Raw genomic sequence first — 19853 nt, forward strand, 5'->3', positions numbered from 1 at the left:
CTCCTTCCGTAGATGATCAATCACAAACCGATGTTCATCCTGTCCCAAAATAGATGGTCCAAGCTCAAATCGATAGATAACGATACAGAGTGATAACAACAGGAAGAGCAGCATCTTTAAATTCACCTTCACCCATGATGTCCATCAGTCGTTCAGTGACTCTGCGGACAGCAACACAGGGTGCAACAATGTCTCTAAAATATCTAAGTATAGTGCTAGTACTGCAGCTTTTCGTAAGCTACAGTAGTCAGCAATCCCTACCAACAGACGACAGCTACGTGGTTGGGGTTGTTGAGTTCAGGCCTGAGCCGAAAGACATGGACATCGCCACTAGAACCAGCATACATCTGGAAGCGTACAAGGAGCTGATACGATCGAATGAGGCAAAGGTGAGTAAAGCCTTTTTAACCCGTTTGTCCCCAGCTGCGAAATAAAAATTACTACCAAATAATTTGACATAATTTGACCAAATTTTCAAACACGCACAACACTCTAGTTTTGGATATATACGGGATCCTAATTTTCTTGCACTTCTGGACGAAGTAAGGCCAGTGGGTCACTGGGTCAAGTCGGGTAAAATAAGGCTAAGACGAATTGCGCCACTATAATTTCCTTCTTAACGAAGTATTTCAATGGGAGTTTACATATTCCGTTGCCTAATGATAGTTGAAGTTGCTACATGTTCGATTTTGAGATTCTTCGATAGGTCTCCTTTGAGTTCTTGGAGTATTGAACATTCCTGAACCATGCAAGCCTACGTATACGCTTGAATATACTTGTCTTCAAATGGCATCGAACATGAGATTTGATTCCCTTATTGACCCCATAGGTCACCGGAGATATCTTTAGAACATTTGTTGTCATTGTATTTGTAAACATTGTACTACCTACTCAAACATTGTTTGAGTAGTAAATTTTTTATATTTTCTGAATCTCCCATGGATTGTCGGAATCCTTCCTTACAAAATATGATTACTCGAAATAATGACCACGTATGATTTTCAATTGTTATTATCGTTCTTATTTGCACCAATACTTGAAAGTTGAAAATGTATAAAATGTTCTTGACGTTGACACTGCAGACAATTTGGACGATCTAATTGAAGTCATACTTTGACTTTGGAGAACCGTAGATTGACTATAATGAGAGTTATTTGCACGCGGAAAACAGCGGTTAGTTCCAGAAACCAATACTACAACGAACAGGAGTAAGTAAATTCCTCGACTAGATTCTTGAGTACCCGGGATGACCTGGCTGAAGTCAGGCATTGAGTTCATTGAGCTGTTGATGGACTGTAGTAACATGTTTTACCTATGTGGAACCTCTGTGCACTACATAAACACATATGCTATCATATATCAATAAAAAGGTCTCTCGAAACTGTTCCTAAGAAAATTTGATGATCTAAACGAAGTCATGCCTTGACTTCAGAGAACCGTAGATAGATAACAATGAGAGTTATTTGCATGCGGAGATAATCACTCCGTTCAATCGTGAGTTAAAATGTATTGAACATAGTCGCACGTCATCCATTCAGTGGTTGAGTTCGATCGTTGGCGCGCTTTTTAAATCTACCGGTTCACTTCTATTGGGTTTTGTTTTACCACCTACACTCATGCTCTTGACGGTTACTGTCGCACTAAATGCCGATTATGTCTGACAGACAGCCTTTTAGCCTTTTTGTATCTGTAGCACACATAAGCTTTGAAACGACAATTAATGAACAGCTGACTTCAAGCATTTTATCCCCGGTACATACTCAGGATTCAAGTCGAGAAATTGACTTACTCCTGTTCGATGTAGTATTGATTTCTGGAGCTAACCGTTGTTTTCCGCATGCAAATAACTCTCATTGTTGTCTATCTACGGTTCTCTGTAGTCATGGCATGACTTTGTTTGGATCTTCAAATTTTCCTAGGAATAGTTTCGAGAGACCTTTCTATTGATACATGATAGCATATGCAACTAACAATTGCAAGTCACAAACAAGCAAGCTTGCTGAATCGTTGCTCTATAATGGTAATGAATGCTGAACTAAAATTATGCTCTACACATTACTGTTTAAATGATTTTTCAATTGAAAAAGTAGTCAATGTTCGACTTTCCTCATCGGTATTAACAATGATAAATTAAAACACTTCGTAAACGTTTAATATGAATTTTATTTGACAAGCATTGATTCCTTTACAAAACAGTTCAACAAAACATATGTGTGCTTCTTATTAAGCTGATGTACCAATAAGCATATGTTCCTGTACAATGTGCTTTTCACTTGTCGAGTAAACGGTTTCAATCCGTCATCATACTTCGACTCGCAACTTTGTTCGGGTAATGAGATGAATTATGGCTAAAACTGTTTAGTTAGACAACCAAGTTATCGAAGAACCAACATTTTAAACAAATCACTTAAAGGAAAATAGAATAGAATTATGTAGTTCAACATAGAGTGTCAATTAATGTCGTCGACGAAATCATTAAGAATCTATGACTGTAACTTGATAAATTGTACCTTGAGTCCTTGATTATTATCTTTTTAATCTTCCGCAGCAGCTCTTGTACGAGACGCTTGGATCGATGCATTTGACACTTCAGTGCTGCCGTGTTTAATGAATTTTGTTTCTACAGATTATGATGATACAGAATAAGTAGATTACCTGAACAGATATTGTGAATGCAGCATGCTGCACCACATATTGCCATACATTTATAGAGATCAATATTAAAAAATAAAAACATATTAGCCCTCGAGCAATTGCGCTGTTGTATTTTGTACAACACGTTGAAAACATCCCGCCTTTTATGTTCAGCATTAGCGCGGTGCTGGTGGTGTTACGGAAGGTTAATTTCGCAATTTGTACCCCAGTTACAGTCTGGAAACAATATCTTTAATTAATACCAAACATTTTTTTTGCCGTATATGATACAAGTTTTCTCACCGTGCGATAAAAAATACTGACAGCAAGAATCGGAAAACACATGTTCTGGGCTGAACAACTGCTGAAGTATAAGGCGTTGTTCAGTTGATTACCACGTGCTGTGCTTTCACCACTGCTGAACAGAAGTTCAGGAGTGATCATTGTTGAGTCATGGGAAGTTTATGTTTTGCTTTGAGTGCTGCAATTCACCATCTCTAGGATGGCGCAGATAGGAAGGCATGCGGCTGGCAAACGACAGGTCTCGAGTTCTAATCTGGATTTAGGTAATTTTGTATGTAATTCTTATTTCATAATAGGTGTTCTTAACATGAGAATAAATAATTACTCTCGTAAGAGTTTCAACATCGTGGAGCGGATCTAGTGTGATGGTTAGAACTCTTGACTATCACGCCGAGGACCTGGGATCGAATCCCACTCCCGACAAACTCACTAAGCGTGGGTTCTTCCTTCGGAATGGAAGTAAAGCGTGGGTCCCGAGATGAACTAGCCCCGGGTTAAAAATCTCGTTAATAAAGATAAAAAAAAAAGTTTCAACATTTTTGCATTTTATTTATTTTTAGACATTTTTGTCAAAGCTTAATAAACACTTTCTTGTATATTTGTAAAACACTTTTTGCAACAAACTATGAGGTTGGTACACAACACTATGCTTTATAACTTCTCCAAATTTGTGTAAACAAAACTCGAACATAGGTTGCACTCGAAAAACTAGGAGTGGGTAATGTCTGAGACATAACCGCAATGTTGACGTAGGACAAAGACTGGAACGAGATTCCGACTTTTATATTTCCATAATACAATGTTTGTTGTTATGATAATACAAATGGTGAACTGATGTGTTGAGTAAAGTTGTTGTGTGATCGCTTTCGCTGAACGCATTCATAACCCAACAAACATTTTTGCTGTATAAGAGTAAAACAAATCACTCTTAAGCTAACTTTAACTCAAGAAGCTGTTATTCAGCTGGTTCGGTTACTTGGAAAGATGTTGACTAGTTCAAGAGTTATTTAGTTTTGAAGAGAAATGGTCAAATTACTGTTCTACGAGAGAATTTTCACCAGCGGATAAAATTATTAGATAATTGAACGGCGTTAGATAGATCTTTTCAACTAAAGTTTAACGTGAAACTCTTTCGACAATGAGCCATTTTACGAGGTGACAACAATGTTGATGATGATATTGGTTTTCACGGGTTATTTGACGCTGCCTTCTTTTAAAAATTCATTAATAAAATCGGCTCGTAAAATGGACTATACGTTGTTTTCATCCGGGAAGAACATATTAGTGGCCGACTTCACTATTGCTAAACTACCAAGCTTTCAATCTGTCGCTTTTAATTATCCGAATCATAACTCATGAGGAATCATTTTCGCTGATCCTGGAAAAGACCGTTTATAAAACGGAAGATTTTGGCAAGACAATCGCATGAATTCATCACGCAATGCGATTTTACCCATACTGAATGCGGCCGTTTGCTGTCGTGGATGAGATTCCTGTTGCTGCCACCACGATAACCGAGTCATCGCTGAGTTTGTGTGCTGCTGCCTAGCTGGGAGGTGACATCTCCCTTCTCCTTGACTGATCCAAGGAAAATGACGAAAGATAACAGAGGAAACAGCTTTTATGCCTCTAGATTAGCAGATGAAGCTCCTCCCATTCGGCGGGCTTTCCAGTTTATTCCGTTTGTATGACCCGCCCATATTGTGTCAGACGCTTCAAACGACTAATCAACCGTTCTTTGAGACAATTTTTAATCGAACGGATAAACTAATTGAAGTATTGAATAGTTAAGATAATTTTAATTCGATAAATATTAGAATGAAACAATGTTCCAGGCACATTTGTCCGAATAAGATAATGCGTTGCTAAATTTCGTGTAGAAAGATTAGTGATCGATTTTGCTGTTGCTGAGCCACCAAGCATTCAACCATTCACTTTTCGAATGCACTACACTTTTACCGATCGATGGAATATATCCGAAAATTATCCGATTCATAACTCTTAAGGAATAATTTTCTCTGGTCCTGAAAAGGTCCGTTCAAATAACGGTTGATTTTAGAAAGACAAAGGAAAATTATCCGCACTGAATGCGGGAAGCCATCGAAAACTGCCGCCACCTGCTGCCGTGAATGAGATTCCTGGTTCTATCAGATAGATAGCCGAGAGCCGTCGCTGGGTTGGTGCGCAGCTACCCAGCTGCGGAGGTAACTTCCATTGCCGGGCCCACCGCAGCCGTGATCAGTGGATGAGATTCCTGGTGCTATCACTCGTCGCAGTTGACGTGCTGCTGCGCAGCCGTGGACGTGATATCCACCTCCACCCTCCCTGACTGATCCAATGAAAATGACGAAAGAAATCAGAGGGAACAGCTTTTATGCCCCTAGATTAGCAGATGAAGCTCCTCCCATTCGGCTGGCTTTCCAGTTTATTTCGATTGCATGACCCGCCCCGCATGCTTCGGACGCTTCAAACGATTTTTAACCAAGAAATGAGAGAAATTTTCATTTAACAAATAAAGTAACAAAAAAATATAAAAATATTTAGATCATTTTAATTCGAAAAATGCTAGAATTAAACAAGGGATCGTTCTTAAATTACGGCACACAAAAATTAGTCATTTTCAACCCCATCTCATCCCTGTCACACTTTTTGTATGGGACCTCTGAAATTTTTGTGTGGGTCGTCACACTTTGCTGACCCCCCCCCCCCCTATTTAAACGTGACGTAATTTCTGGACGCTCCCCAATGTTTCACGAAAAATGGTTCTGATTGGACAATGCGTTGCTAAATTCTGGGTGGAACGATTAGTGGCCGGAATTCAATCTTTCATTTCTCGATTGAACCACACTTTTCTCGATTGATGGAATGAAATTATCTGATTTACAACTTTTGAGGAATTATTTTCGGTGGTCCTGAAAAGGACCGTTTGATTAATTGACGATTTTAGGAACGAAATGGCATGAAAACATCATGTCACGCAATGCGTGTTGGTGTTCCCTTGCTAAATACAGGATGCCACCGAAAACTGGTACGCCGCTTTCTGCCATGGATGAGATTCCTGGTGCTATCCGCACGATAGCCGAGAGTTTTGCGGCTGGGTTGATGTGCCACTGTTCAGCTGTGGGGGTGACATCCACCCTGTCTGACTGATCCAACGAAAATGACGAAAGAAATCAGAGGGAACAGCTTTTATGTCCCTAGATTGGCAGATGAAGCTCCTCCCATTCGGCTGGCTTTCCAGTTTATTTCGTTTGCATGTCCCGCCCCGCATGCAACAGACGCTTGAATCGGTTAATCAACCGAGAAATGAGAAAATTTTCATTTAACCAATAAAGCAATCAAAATATTGGAAGATTTAGATAATTTTAATTCGAAAAATGGTTAAATTAAACAATATTTCGAAAAATGCACTGGATAGGATAAAGCGTTGCTAAATTCCTGATGGAGTCATTAGTGGCCGGCATCATTATTGTTGCGGGGCCACCAAGCATACAATTTTTCACTTTCCGGTTGCACCGCACTTTTACCGAGCGATGGAATGAAATAATTATCTGATTCACAACTCTTGAGGAATAATTTTCTATGGTCCTGAAAAGAACCGTTTGAATATTGAACGATTTCAGACAGAAAATAGACATGAATTAATCATGCCACGCAATGCGTTTTTAATCTTCTCCGTGCTGAATGCTGAACGCCGTCGAAAATTGGCCCGCCGCTTGCTGCCGTGGATGAGATTAGTGATCGCCCTCACTGTTGCTGAACCACCACCAAGAATTCAATCTTCCACTATTTGTTTTCACTACACTTTCTCGGTCGATGCAGGAAATTTATCCAATTAACTCTCTCGGAAGCATTTTCGAAGAAATTGAAATCAATTCATCATGCCACGTGTTGGATTTCTCCGTGCTGTTTGCTGGAAGCCGTCGAAAATTGGCCCGCCGCTTGCTGCCGTGGGTGCGATTCCGGATTTTGCTGCTGCCTCTGCCACCACCGTCGATCAATCTGATGTTCATACACTTCCTTGGTCTGCCGTGTTAGACGGTTAGAAGGTGAATGTGCAACAGTCCCCTTGCCGAAAACCACCGCACCGACACCGAGCCGACACGGCCGTCAAAGAAGAATGAGCGAAAACGCAAACGAAGAAAGTGGGCAGCTCTCGTTCGATGCGTTCACCTCGAGACGACAAAGACGAATGAGGGAAGATGCGAAGAAGCAGTAGCTTTTATATTCGACGGGAGCATCCAAAATGTGCTCGATCGTGATTGGCTGGAATAAACATGGGTTCACTTTTTCAAATTTTTCAATAGTTTGTTATTGAAAATCAGCAAATGTTAATATTGTACATAATTGGTGTAAAGATTTCCAATCGATTGGAGCCAAAATTTTGAAAATTCAACGAGAAATGGCTGAGTTATTATCGCTCAAAATCTCCACTTCAAACGTAACGCGGCCGATTTCTGAAAATTTAGAATGACACCCGGTATAGAAAAGAGAGACGTAGTCCTACGTCAAAAAAATCAAATGGTATTCAACATTATGCTGAATTTATTCGTCATAATGGTGCCTGTTAAATGTGAGATTTTTAGTTTGGTGTCATTGGCATTGACAAAGATAAGTTGGAATATCTGTAATTATGGGCTATTTCCCATCTGATATGACGGGAGTTAGCGCATATGACTAAGTAGATTGCTACTCTACTAAAAATTCGTATGGCTACCAGATTTTTTTACGATTTCAAGAACGTTTGAAGGGCGTTCCAGTTCAGGATTATTCCAGACGGTCTCAAGGAGTTTCAATGGATTTTAGGGGCATTCCAGCTATGTTCTAGGAAATCTCAGGAAATTTCAGATCCCTTCAATCCAACGGAAATCCCATCGGAACCCCTTAAATTGTCTCAACAGCCTCTGAAACCCCCTTGAATGCTCTATGAAACCCTTATCCACCACCACCGTTCAGACTAAGGCCTGAGTGTCCTCTGCTGTACATAGGAGTCGTCTCCATTCTACTCGGTCCATGGCCTCCAGCTCCGCCGTCATGGTCACGATTTTTTCCGCAGTTAAGTTCGCAGACAGTGAACAATCCAGGGTACCCAATTATGTAATATATGTTTAGTCCTTTACTGCCAGATCGGTGTAACACGCTAAATAAATATAATTTACACAAAAGGCAATCTACACGGAAAAAATACACGGTAATAAATAGTATTGCACACTTAAATTAATTCGCCGAGGCCGGCAAAATAAATCGCCGAAAATCCAACAGCTGAGAGCTCGGTAAAAATCTCGATAAAAGTTCAAATTGTCGAACAGTCTGCAAATTTGACAAAGATCAATTGTCAAATTTTGACGAGTGATTCGGTAATACAGGGGGTGGCCAAAATGTTTGGCATAGGCAACTTTTTTTTCTAACAAAAAAGTTCAACAAGCTGTAACTTTTAATAGAGTGTATCGAAAATTCTTAAATTTTGACTGTTTGGCAACCTATTATATGTGCATCTTTGGTACAAATTATGGCTTGATTGGTTAATCTTTCGCGAAGCTAGAACCGTAAAACACTATTTTTTAGACAACCAAATTTTGAACTGTCATATCTCAGAAACCAGTGAACCGAATCGAATGAAATTTTGTTCGTTTATTAACAACATATAAATGCTTCATAAGTCTTTTAAAAATAGGTACTTTTTGAACGTTGAAAAAACTTGTGATGAAGTGACACATTTTGGATCTCTCTCGAAAAGATGTCATATTTTTTTATATAAATATCATTATATTTTAGTTGTGATATCTAAAGATTTTCTACTTCTGTTCTCAATATATCCTTAATAAAATATATTGGAACTCATTTGGAATGATTTAATATTTTTTGTATGGTGTTGTAAATTTGACTCATTTTCTTCTATATGAGTGAAAACGTTAAACCGGTATAATTTTATTCATCGTTAGAAAATATTATATTTTACGTCGTATTAAGTATCAATATATTGTTCATGAATGCTCAAAATTTTATTAAAATTGACTCACTGGTATCCGAGATATGACAGTTAAAAAATTGGTTGTCTTGTAATGGCTGGTCCTGAGAAAGCCAAAAGCACAGACAAACAGACGTAACACTTGCGAAATTTCCATCAGCGTGGTCGTTAACAGTGAAGATAATTGTCAGACAAAAGAGGCACAAAACAAGGAACAAAGAAGGCGCGGCGATTACTCATTATCCCAACTGGCAACAGATAATGACATGATCTCGATATTTTTTGTTGCAGACAAAACGGAAGCTGAATTTGTTGCGTACTTTTCAACTCTTGAATAATCAATTATTATCAACCTAAAATCGAAACTTCTTGATGATATATCTTCAATAGGGTTGCAGTGTTTATCGACTAGAAATTTCAGCTCGAAAATCACAATGCAAGGCTTAAAAATCTCTAAACTCGTGTTACACGATGTTTGTCCTATTCTGCTCAAGTTGGGACAAACTTATGTCGCATTGGGTGGATTGTCACAACAAATACAGGTTACGACATTGTCATTATTGTTGCGCGATGGTTGAATTTTGATTCACTGGTCGTTAACGATCATTTTAAATACTCATAGTTGTGGCTTTCACAACCAGAGGCGCGCGCATCGTTTCTCTATGCGTTTGACGTTTCACACTAGCGCCTTCTGTTGACGATATTGCACAACACAGTGTGTCGTGCAACTTTTCCACCAGGTGATGGTAGTGTGAACTGGGCGATGGATTTCCATGAAAATCGTTCAAGATGTTATGTCTGCTTGTCTGTGCCAAAAGGTTCGCTTTTTTCATCGTTTCTTTAACTTAATGGTAAAACACAGTTTCACATTTCCTCCTACTCCTCCTTGATCCTCCTTGATGAGCCGATGCTGATCGCCTTCTCCAAGTCCCGTCTTCCATATGCACTCCCCCGTAGATGGTACGTAGCACCACAGACAAACAGACGTAACGCTTGGAGGAAATTCATCAAAAACTTTGGCCCGGTGTCATTTTCATAAGCACACTACCACCTGTTGGTAAAACCGCACGCGACACTGTCGGCCATGATGTTCTATGGGTCGTCACATTCCCCCCTCGGAGCGTGACATAATTTATGGACGCTTCTTAATCTGCCATATGTAGAGTATAGAGGCACATTGGCCCTTTGGATAGGAAGATCAGGTGGAATTGCCCTGTCAGAAATGGCATCAGAGTAAAGTAGTATGTGAGTGAGGTATGAGACGAGGATAGCGTGTGCTGGATTGTTTAAGAATATAAAGCGTGAAATATAGAAGAAAAGTGTTTTAATTAGAATCTAGTGAAAGTCTTACAGTGTATCAAACAATTGTCCGTACAGGAATTTTTTGGTCAAAAGAATTTTTCATTCAAATGTTTATAACTTTTTTATACGTCATTCAAAAACACTGAAATTTTGACCAATCATAAACCATATATTGAAGCTCCATTGGTGAAATTTTGAGCGAGAACGAATAAGTTTTCTGAAACTTATAGAACTTTTAGTAAAACTTATAAGATTTTTGAACACATTTTTAAAACATTATATCTCAATATGTACTCGATGAAACTTTTTCAATCTTTTTTGTGTTACAGCTTATACCTAAGGCTTTCATATGCAGCTTCGTTAGAGATTTTATATTCACTACAAAAAATATGAAAAATCTGTATATGTTCAGAGTATTATTTGGAAATGTATCATATTTTGATCAATAAAAGTGCCAAATGTTTTCAACTTATTTAAACTCTCTTAATGTAATATTTTTATACAGGACCTACTAAACTACATATGAAGAATAGGTCCTATGCATTTTTCGTTCAGTTAATGCACTTTTATTGGTGGAAAACGTTTGACAGATTATATGTGCAAAATATGGTATTTTTTTAAATATCGTCAACTACATAAGCAAATTTTTCATATTTTTTGTAGTGAATTTAAAATCTCTAACGAAGCTGCATATGAAAGCCTTAGGTATAAGCTGTAACACAAAAAATGTTGAAAAAGTTTCATCGAGTACATATTGAGATATAATGTTTTAAAAATATGTTCAAAAATCTTATAAGTTTTACTAAAAGTTCTATAACTTTCAGAAAACTTTCTCGATCTCTCTCAAAATTTTACCAATGGAGCAATAATATATGGCTCATGATTGGTCAAAATATCGGCGTTTGTGATTGACGTATAAAAAAGTTATAAACATATGAATGAAAAATTATTTTGACAAAAAATTTGCTGTACGGACAATTGTTTGATACACTGTAGATCCTACAATGGCGACGAGGATAAAAACACAGCATACAGTGGAGAAAAAGTGGTGAAAATTACGAATTTGTAAACAGTTGCGAATTCAGCCAAATGGCCGGCCAAACAGGAGCGCTGGCGGTTGTTTTGTTTGTGTACCTCTGAGTCTCTTGATGTTGGGTGAGTACCAGAAAAGGGTATATTATTCGAGGAGAGAGGAAGGAGCATGTTTTCCCGATTACGTAAAGGTTTCTTAGTGGACAGTGGTTGTAGATTTTTCCCCGATGTTGATAGGGATGGCAGCAGAAGGATGCAAGCGGCAAGGTATGCCTGCTTCTACAAGTGTGCTAGTGTCGGCCGACAAATCCATCGTGCGTGGTCGAGTATTGTATTTATGGAGTGCTTGTTGTGTTGCCACCCGGCATGGGCCGTGATTTGTTTATTGCAGTCGGGTGCGATGACGTCACGTTTTCAATTCTCGCATCTTGTACCAATGTTTAGGGAACCCAAATGCATTGGCAATGGGGGAACCCAATGAGCCATTTTACGAAGTGACAACATTGTTGATGATGATATTGATTTTCACGGGCTAGGACGCACCCTCCTGTCAAATTTTCATTCATAAAATTGGCTCGTAAAATGGACTATTGATGTTGGCTGCAAGCAATCCTATTGGGTGGGAAATGGGATGTCATATACGTGGTTTATTGTGTTTGGGTTGGCCGAGCCGCTCGATGCGTGGGATGCATGCGTAGTTTGCTCAAGTTTGGCAGCCAACAGTGGGATGCAGAGTGAAAAGGTGAAAAAAATCACATTTGGAGCAAATGTTTTTTTACGTCTAAATTAACTTTTTCGGAGATACATTTTCTGTGTATCGTAGTGGATGAAATGATTGGTTTCAAACTAAAAGATTGAAGTTTATGATGTTTTAGGTGACAATGATTGATGTAAAACTTGTATCTGTATTGTTACTAAGTGGCAATGCTTTTGATGTGATTCCTTTATGATATTGATATGGTTTTGTACCAAACGAGAGTTGCCTGTTATCAAAAAGAGATGGTTTTATTCCAAATGTGATGTAGTTTTGAAAAAAAAAATGAAATGGTTTTGTACCACTGGGCGAAAAGATTTTTATTTGCAATAAAAAAGAGAAGGTTTTGTACCAGAAGTGAAGTGGTTTTGTACCAAAAGAGGAATGGTTTTGTACCAAATGTGAAACGGTTATGTACCGAAAGAGAAATGGTTTTGTACCAGGAGTTAAATGGTTTTGTACCAAAAGTGCAACGGTTTTGTACCGGACGAAATAGAAGGTTTTGTATCAAATGTGAGATGGTACAAACATGAAAAGGTTTAGTACCGGACGAAAAGTTTACAAGAAAAAGAGAGGGTTTCGTACCAAATGTGAATTTGTTCTTTACCAAAAGAGATAAGGTTTTGTACCAAAAGTGAAATGATTTTGTACCAAAACAGGAATGGTTTTGTACCAAATTTGAAATGGTTCTTTATCGAAAGAGAATTTGTTTTCTACCAAAGGTGAAATGGTTTTGTACCAGGGATAAAATAATTTTGTATCGAAAGTGAAAAAGGCTTGTTTGCAATGGGAAGGACTGGTTTTGTACCAAGAGAGAGATATGTTGGAGCGTATATTAGATGTGTTTTACCGACGCAGAAAAAGGGAAATAGTTTGTTCCGGGTTAGAGATCAGTTAGACCACATTCAGATGTACTAAATGTGAATTGTTTTTATAAAGGGGTAAAAATGGGCTAGTATCAAAATATGAAGGCTTGCACAAAAGAGAACTGGTTTTGTACCAATATGATGTGTTGAATCGCATATTAGATGAGTTTGTACTAAAAAAAGATGATTCCTTATCTAAGAACTGATAATCTTGTGTCAAGGGAAAAAAGGGAATATTGGGTTTGTGTCAATACGAAGATCTATTAGACCGTAGTTCAGATGGTTCGGAGCCAAATGTGGATGGGGTTGTACCAAAAGAAATGTGGTTTTATCCAAGGTTCTGTACCTTATTAGTACCTCAAGAGAGATGGGTTGCACCAGAAGAGATATTGGTTGGTCCGTATTTTAGATGGCCTTGTACCTGAAGAGGCTTTTGATGAGCGTTGTGCCGTATTGGGCTTTGGTTTTGTTCCAAGGTGGTCATTGGTAGTCGGAACTTGTATTTTTTGTGGATTTATGCGAGAATTGAGAACATGTATCGACATAGTTTTGATTTTGAGAGGTGATTTAATAACTGGGTACTAAAATTATTTTTATGTGTGTAATCGTACTTTGGAGTAGCTTTACTTTTGATACTAAATAAAGGCCAGTAGAGTGTATGTGTTGTGGAAAATAGTTGAGTACCAAAAAGTACAGATAATAATAATATTAATAATTTTCAGTTTAGAAATGGTGGTGTTTCACAATAGGAATGGATTTTATCAAAAGCTTAACACCAGTAAACTAAAACAAAAAAAATCAATGAAGGTTTTAGGTGTTGTGTATGGTAGTTGTTGAACATTGATAATAAATTAATTCTGTATGTGTAATATTGGTCAATGTTCGATAAGAGGTCAAGAGAGTGGAATTTTGAATATGGTATCCATAAAAAAATGTAAACTGTACACAATTCCTCAAACCGCCGTTAGATTGAAGAAAGAAGCCGCAGACAAACCGGCACATAATTTTGATATATTTACCGTTAGTGCAACACCAGCGAGGGATCCTCTTTTTCTCTCATTATGTCGTTTGTTTTGATTCAGTCCAACATTTCTTTTATGCTGCTTATGCTGCTCATATTTCAAGATTAAAAGGAGAATTGTCGTAGGGTTTTCTAATACATTTTCAAGAAAGTTTACAGAGATGGAAAGTTATGGTTGCAAGTATTTTGGAAAATTTTGATTTAATAGAGCAGCATTGAATTCTTCGATGAGCATTTCATATAGAATTTCACAGAAAATCATTTTAAAGGTCGGTTGAAATAATAAATGCATTAAATTTGTACATTTAATTTTACCAGAATACATGAGAACACTTTTGAAATTGAACGACGATTTCAAGACAGCTTAAGAAAATTCCCATCTTTAAAATAAATTCACATTGTTCATGTAGAATTGTAGAGTGTATATTCTAGATTTTTAAAAATAAATTTTCACAGCGGCACAAAGCAAGTGTATAATTTTGTTTTGATCACTGAGTAGTGTTGCTTAAAGTGAGCTGTCTTCGAAGCCACTGAAGACATTTTCACTATCTTTTTGTATGGGACAACTGTATCAAGCCGAGTCAGTCTGTCAGCAGTAGAAGCAAACCAGCTGTCATCCTAGTGTTTGAGGTCTTCTTTCTAGCCTAACGTTTAAACACACGTAACTTGCTTGTATGCGGGGTTCAAGTTTGCAGGAGCATCTGCTGTCAGGTGTGAGCCAAATTCCGCATGTAGCAGCTAATCCTCCGTTTATGACATTTGTGATTAAATGCTTGAACAGCTGCTTTGAACAGTTTCTCTGTAAAAGACGTCATTTACACCACCTAGTTCCTGAGATTGTAAGTGGATAGATTGCTGAATGGATTCAGCCCTGAGAATTCACGGTACTACAATGGAACCGAAGCTTAAAAAGAAAGAAGAGTCTTGGGGAGACTGTATTAGTCACTCAGGAAGTTTTGTAAAATCAATCGTTCCGATCTAATAGGCATGGAATCAATAGTGTTACAGGTTGTTGAAGTGTGTATGATTTCTAAGTGAGCGGATATCCCAATAATCGTTATCAATTTTGGAGCTGAAGTCACAGAAAGTAAAGGTGGTAGAACTTAGAACTGAATGAATCTGCTTATCAAAATGTGGGCTATGAGTGCTAAGTTAGATATGGCACTGCTGACTTACATTTCAAGGTTCAACATGGAAATCCAGGCAGCCGAGAATAAAAGTACAGCTAGGTACGTATTCGTTGTGCAAGAGATCTTCTTTGGGAACTGATCGGTGACGAACTTTAATACACTAAAAATATGAAGGTAGGTCGAGCCATACAGATGGGTACCCTCTAACGAGACGTCATGGACGTGCCACGTGTCCGTTATCGTAAGATTTTCCGCGGCTTTTCGGAATCCATGAGTGACGCAGAGCAATTCTCGAGGATCGAAGTTGAAGATGCCTTTCTGTGTCATAGCGTGCAGTTTTGTAGGGTCGTGCGAGGCGTTTTTGCTACGAAATAGAGCCTGCTAAGACGATTCAAATGAACAGGTTGAAGGATTTGCACTGTATCTGCAACCGGGCTCAACAGTCAAGCTCCACTAATGAACGATATGAACGGAACCACACCCGAATTGATTGAAGAGGCCATAAAGGAATGGACACATGAAACAGTGGATTTGGAAGGTATGGGAAACTGAAAAAATGGATCGCATTAATGCATAGCTATATTGAAACGTGGGTCCCTTATCGTGGTAAATTTCAGTGAATCATTACCGTTGACAGTTTCGTTAAAACTGGTTTTATGCAGCAGATTACACCCAAGCGTATGGGAGGTCTTTACACTAAACATGCTGTAGATTTTGTTTATTTTGCAGATGATCGAGAAGGATGAAACAAAGAAATAATGCGAGGAATAGAGGGTCTACTCAGGACTGAGCTTTGCCAGCTCCAGCAAAAATGGAGAAGTGCAACGGGCCAACAAGACCATATTTGGATGGTTGAAGGAGTCTGACAGTCTGGAACATGAGATCGTTATTACTGACACCTGGACATTGCACCGTACAGCTGATATTGTGTTTTCCTCTTTATACCTGGACGATAATTGTGATGGTTTGCCATGTATCAGTAAAGCATCTGTATGCACAAATTAGAGGGGGTACGCGATGACGACTGGGAAGAGAGGCATAGGAGAGCAAGATGATTAGGTAATTAAGTAGTTCATTTCGCGATCTTATGGAGTATTTGTTTCGAATGAACTTCAGATTGTTGAGCGTAATGAAATTGATCCTCAACGGAGTACGGTTGAATTATGCATCCAGCGTAGCTCATATATAGCCATTGGAACGGAGCATTGTAGCGAAGGCTTTTCCAAAATTTTATAGAGTCATCACAACAATGACGATAGGCAGGATTCTGATCATTTCTGGGAGAACTAGACGAATATAATTTCAACGAAGTTAATGTTTTTAATGTAAAGGGGGGATGTAGAGTATAGAGGCACATTGGCCCTTTGGATAGGAAGATCAGGTGGAATTGCCCTGTCAGAAATGGCATCAGAGTAAAGTAGTATGTGAGTGAGGTATGAGACGAGGATAGCGTGTGCTGGATTGTTTAAGAATATAAAGCGTGAAATATAGAAGAAAAGTGTTTTAATTAGAATCTAGTGAAAGTCTTAGATCCTACACCATAGCTAGTCACTACTGCTGCCTACTGAGTGGTTTACGTAACGCAGCCTGATTAGCATTGAGCGATTATGTTTTCGTGACGATGATTTTTATCGCAATTTGTTCCAAGTGATACGTCTGTTTGTCTGTGATACATTATTGCTATATTGCTGTTCTATTTTCGTCAAAATTTCACCGAACACGGTATTCAAAATTAAGTGTGTAGACATTTTTATTTGTGTAATTTTGTGAAAAGGCAAGGAAGGTGTGTAACAAACTTGCTAATAACAAAACATTTATGTTTTGATTTATATTAGAGGACATGAAATTCGTTCACTTTGTACAACTATTTTTTTTTATAGCTTTATTATCGAGACTTTCAGCCCGAGGCTGGTTCGTCTCCGTTTGTACAACTATTCTTTTATTCTTCTATTACATAATGTAATTTACATTTCAATATACTCCATCAAGTTAAAGCCCTATTTTGGTTTTTAGGGTATTTCAGTGAAACATAAAAATTTTATATAGGTATTTAAAAAAGTTTTTTATTGCTTTTTTTTGCACCGTATTCGACCTCGACCCCCTGCAGAAATTTTTTGCCACACCACAATATGTGCCCACCAGTTTCAGCATATTGTGAATTTACCGGCAACTTGTATTCTACCGGTTACTTAAGTAGCCGTTACAAAGTAGCTGTTTTCATATAAAAATCAACTTGATTGTCAAAAAATGAATGTCGTTAAGTAGCTAGTGGCAACAAGGAATACTGCCGTGAATCGCATATCTGTCCCATTTGCATAAGAAATCCAGCAAAGATGGGACTGATTTGCGATTCACGGCAGAATAGCGCATACAATAAAAATGTTTAAAATCATTTTGAAATTACTCTTTTTTATAAAACGGCTACTTTGGAGGCCATACTGAAGCGACCGGTAGAATGCAAGTAACCGGTAAATCCACAATATAAAGCAAAGCAAGATGCGATATTTGTACGAAAAAACGAATCGACGAACGTAAAATCACGTAAAATTGTTTTCCATTCTGTAGTGTAAATCATGTTTAGTCTGTTCAGCCTCTAGCTGAAAATGGTGTGTAGTGTTTTTTGACAAATAATCCTCATAATAAGAAATATGAATACTTTAGATTTCCCAGGTGCCTATTAATTTTCATCCGTTTTTCACTACAGCTGACGGACATCGTAGTATTTCCCGAATTGACACTTAATTCTCCTAATGATCCCGTCCCCGTACCAGACCCGAAAGACGCCATTATCCCATGCATACCGAATGGTACCGAGCTTCTCTCGCAACTCTCTTGTCTGGCCATCGAAACTGGCAAGTACATGGTCATCAATCTATCCGAATCATTCGAATGTGACTCCTTACCGGCGAATGATCCTCGACCCTGTGACCCTAACGCTACCAACCGTTACAACACCAACGTGGTGTTCGATCGCAACGGTACCGTCATTGCGCGATACCGCAAGACTCACCTCTTCCAGGAACCCGGAACAAGCGTCACCTTTGAACCGGAAATCATCACCTTCGATACTGACTTCGGGGTCCGGTTCGGAGTGGTGACCTGCTTCGATCTACTGTTTGCCGAACCCACACTGCAGCTGGTCAAGATGGGCGTGAAAGACTTTGTATTGCCGGCCTATTGGGAATCGGAACCGCCCTTCCTGACGGCTGTGCAGATCTTCGAAAGTTGGGCGTATGGAAACGATGTTAACCTGATGGCCGCTGGAACGAACTACAATCCATCTGGGAGCACCGGAACTGGAGTCTTCAATGGACGCAACGGAGCCGTATTTTCTTTCTACACTGGAGAAGCGACTAGGTAAACTCGTTTGGTGATAAATGTAGATTTGAGGTTCTGAGCTATGCTTCTACCATTTCAGAAAAATCTTTCCAGTTCGTGTTCCAAAACTTCGAAGTAACGACGCATCAACTTCAACTCCGATAGAAAATAACTCCGGGACAGTTTCGGGGCGATTCGGAGGAGATTCACTGACTCAAGTACGCATGGGGACAGATTTTCCCGGGCGGTTCACAACGGTTCTAATCAACCCCGATCAGAAGCTCAAAGTTTTCAACCAAACCATTTGCAACGGAAAGTTCTGTTGTGATTTTCAAATCAACTACGAAGTTCATCCCAGAAAGCCGATCTACCACTTCTACCGATTGATGGCATTCGATGGTGTACGCACGTTTCAAGGTTTTGCCGATGCACATGTGAGCATCTGTGGAGTCATGACCTGTCTGGACGGGTCACTGGCTAGCTGCGGACTTCCAAATCATTGCAACTCGAACTATTTAACGTTCAACAACTTGACCGTAAGGGGTGACTTCATCGCTAATAGCAGTTTGGTCATGCCAAGTACCCTCGACAATAAATTTCATTCATTGGATGCAAAGGACTATCAGTTCTATTCAACTGTCGAGTAAGTGATGATCTTATTATAACTTAGTGAAATGTATATGGTGACGAGCTGATCAACATCCGCTTTCTTTCAGTTATCCAAATGACCGACAGCGCGTTTCGCTTACACTGTCCCGGGCAATGTCGAATTTACAAACATTTGGTATTTACGCCTTCAATCATAAGAATTTCGACTACTTTATTCCGGATGCGGCTCCACCTCCGGAAGACATCAATATGGCGTGACAACCAAGTTAGGATGGCGATAGCGCAGAGACGGCGGTTGGAGTATCCGGATGGGCTTTATGTATGATGATATTCGATATGGATAGACGGAGTAGTGTGCGGTAGTTCGGCAGCAGCAAAGATTCGCGCGCTCGCTTTGCTAGATTTTTGCGAGAGTGAGTTTTTGGAGGCAAAGTGTACAGACCGCGTTTTCATTCGGTCGTCGTCGTCGTCTATTTGACTGCTCATCTTCGTACGGGGTGATTTAGTGAGTTTTTGGAGGCAAAGTGTACAGGCCGCGTTTTCATTCGGTCGTCGTCGTCTATTTGACTGCTCATCTTCGTACGGGGCGATTTATGATACGATAAATGCAACAAACAACATTTTTTGCGATTTTAGTCAACAGACATTGAAATGTTCGTCACGTCAAGTGTCGGCCCAAGTTCCAAAGCCACGTTGGTTCAAATCACTTTATTTTCTCTTTCGTTAATTTTCGCACTTCGAAAACTATCTGAATGGTTCGTCATCTTCGATGTCGGCATGTGTTTTGTTTTAGTCCAAATGAAAATAAGTGGTTTGATATTAATAGGGTTGCATGAATCACTCCACTTACCAAAGTGAACTCATATCATGCGCCCTTTCCCCTCCCCACTAACAAAAAGTCCTTCCCATGACAGAC

At 39.0% G+C, this 19853-nt stretch overlaps 1 protein-coding gene across 1 annotated transcript; it reads left to right on the top strand.

Annotated features, from left to right (window-relative positions):
- The first annotated feature begins 135 nt into the window (after window positions 1–135).
- Window positions 136–19278, top strand: LOC109421937 (vanin-like protein 1). Its single transcript, XM_029865072.2, has 4 exons — window positions 136–389; window positions 17715–18367; window positions 18429–18971; window positions 19045–19278. Exons 1-4 carry the CDS (start codon window positions 138–140, stop codon window positions 19193–19195), a joined length of 1599 nt encoding a protein of 532 aa, XP_029720932.2. The 5' UTR covers window positions 136–137; the 3' UTR covers window positions 19196–19278.
- The last annotated feature ends 575 nt before the right edge of the window (window positions 19279–19853 follow it).

The sequence above is a fragment of the Aedes albopictus genome, chromosome 3 (assembly GCF_035046485.1).
Source record: "Aedes albopictus strain Foshan chromosome 3, AalbF5, whole genome shotgun sequence".
Classification (NCBI taxonomy): domain Eukaryota; kingdom Metazoa; phylum Arthropoda; class Insecta; order Diptera; family Culicidae; genus Aedes; species Aedes albopictus.

Coding starts and splice junctions, on each gene's coding strand:
- LOC109421937 (XM_029865072.2), top strand. CDS start 138: ATGTCCATCAGTCGTTCAGTGACTCTGCGGACAGCAACACAGGGTGCA. Junction 390..17,714: donor TACGATCGAATGAGGCAAAG/GTGAGTAAAGCC, acceptor TTTTCACTACAG/CTGACGGACATCGTAGTATT. Junction 18,972..19,044: donor CAGTTCTATTCAACTGTCGA/GTAAGTGATGAT, acceptor GCTTTCTTTCAG/TTATCCAAATGACCGACAGC.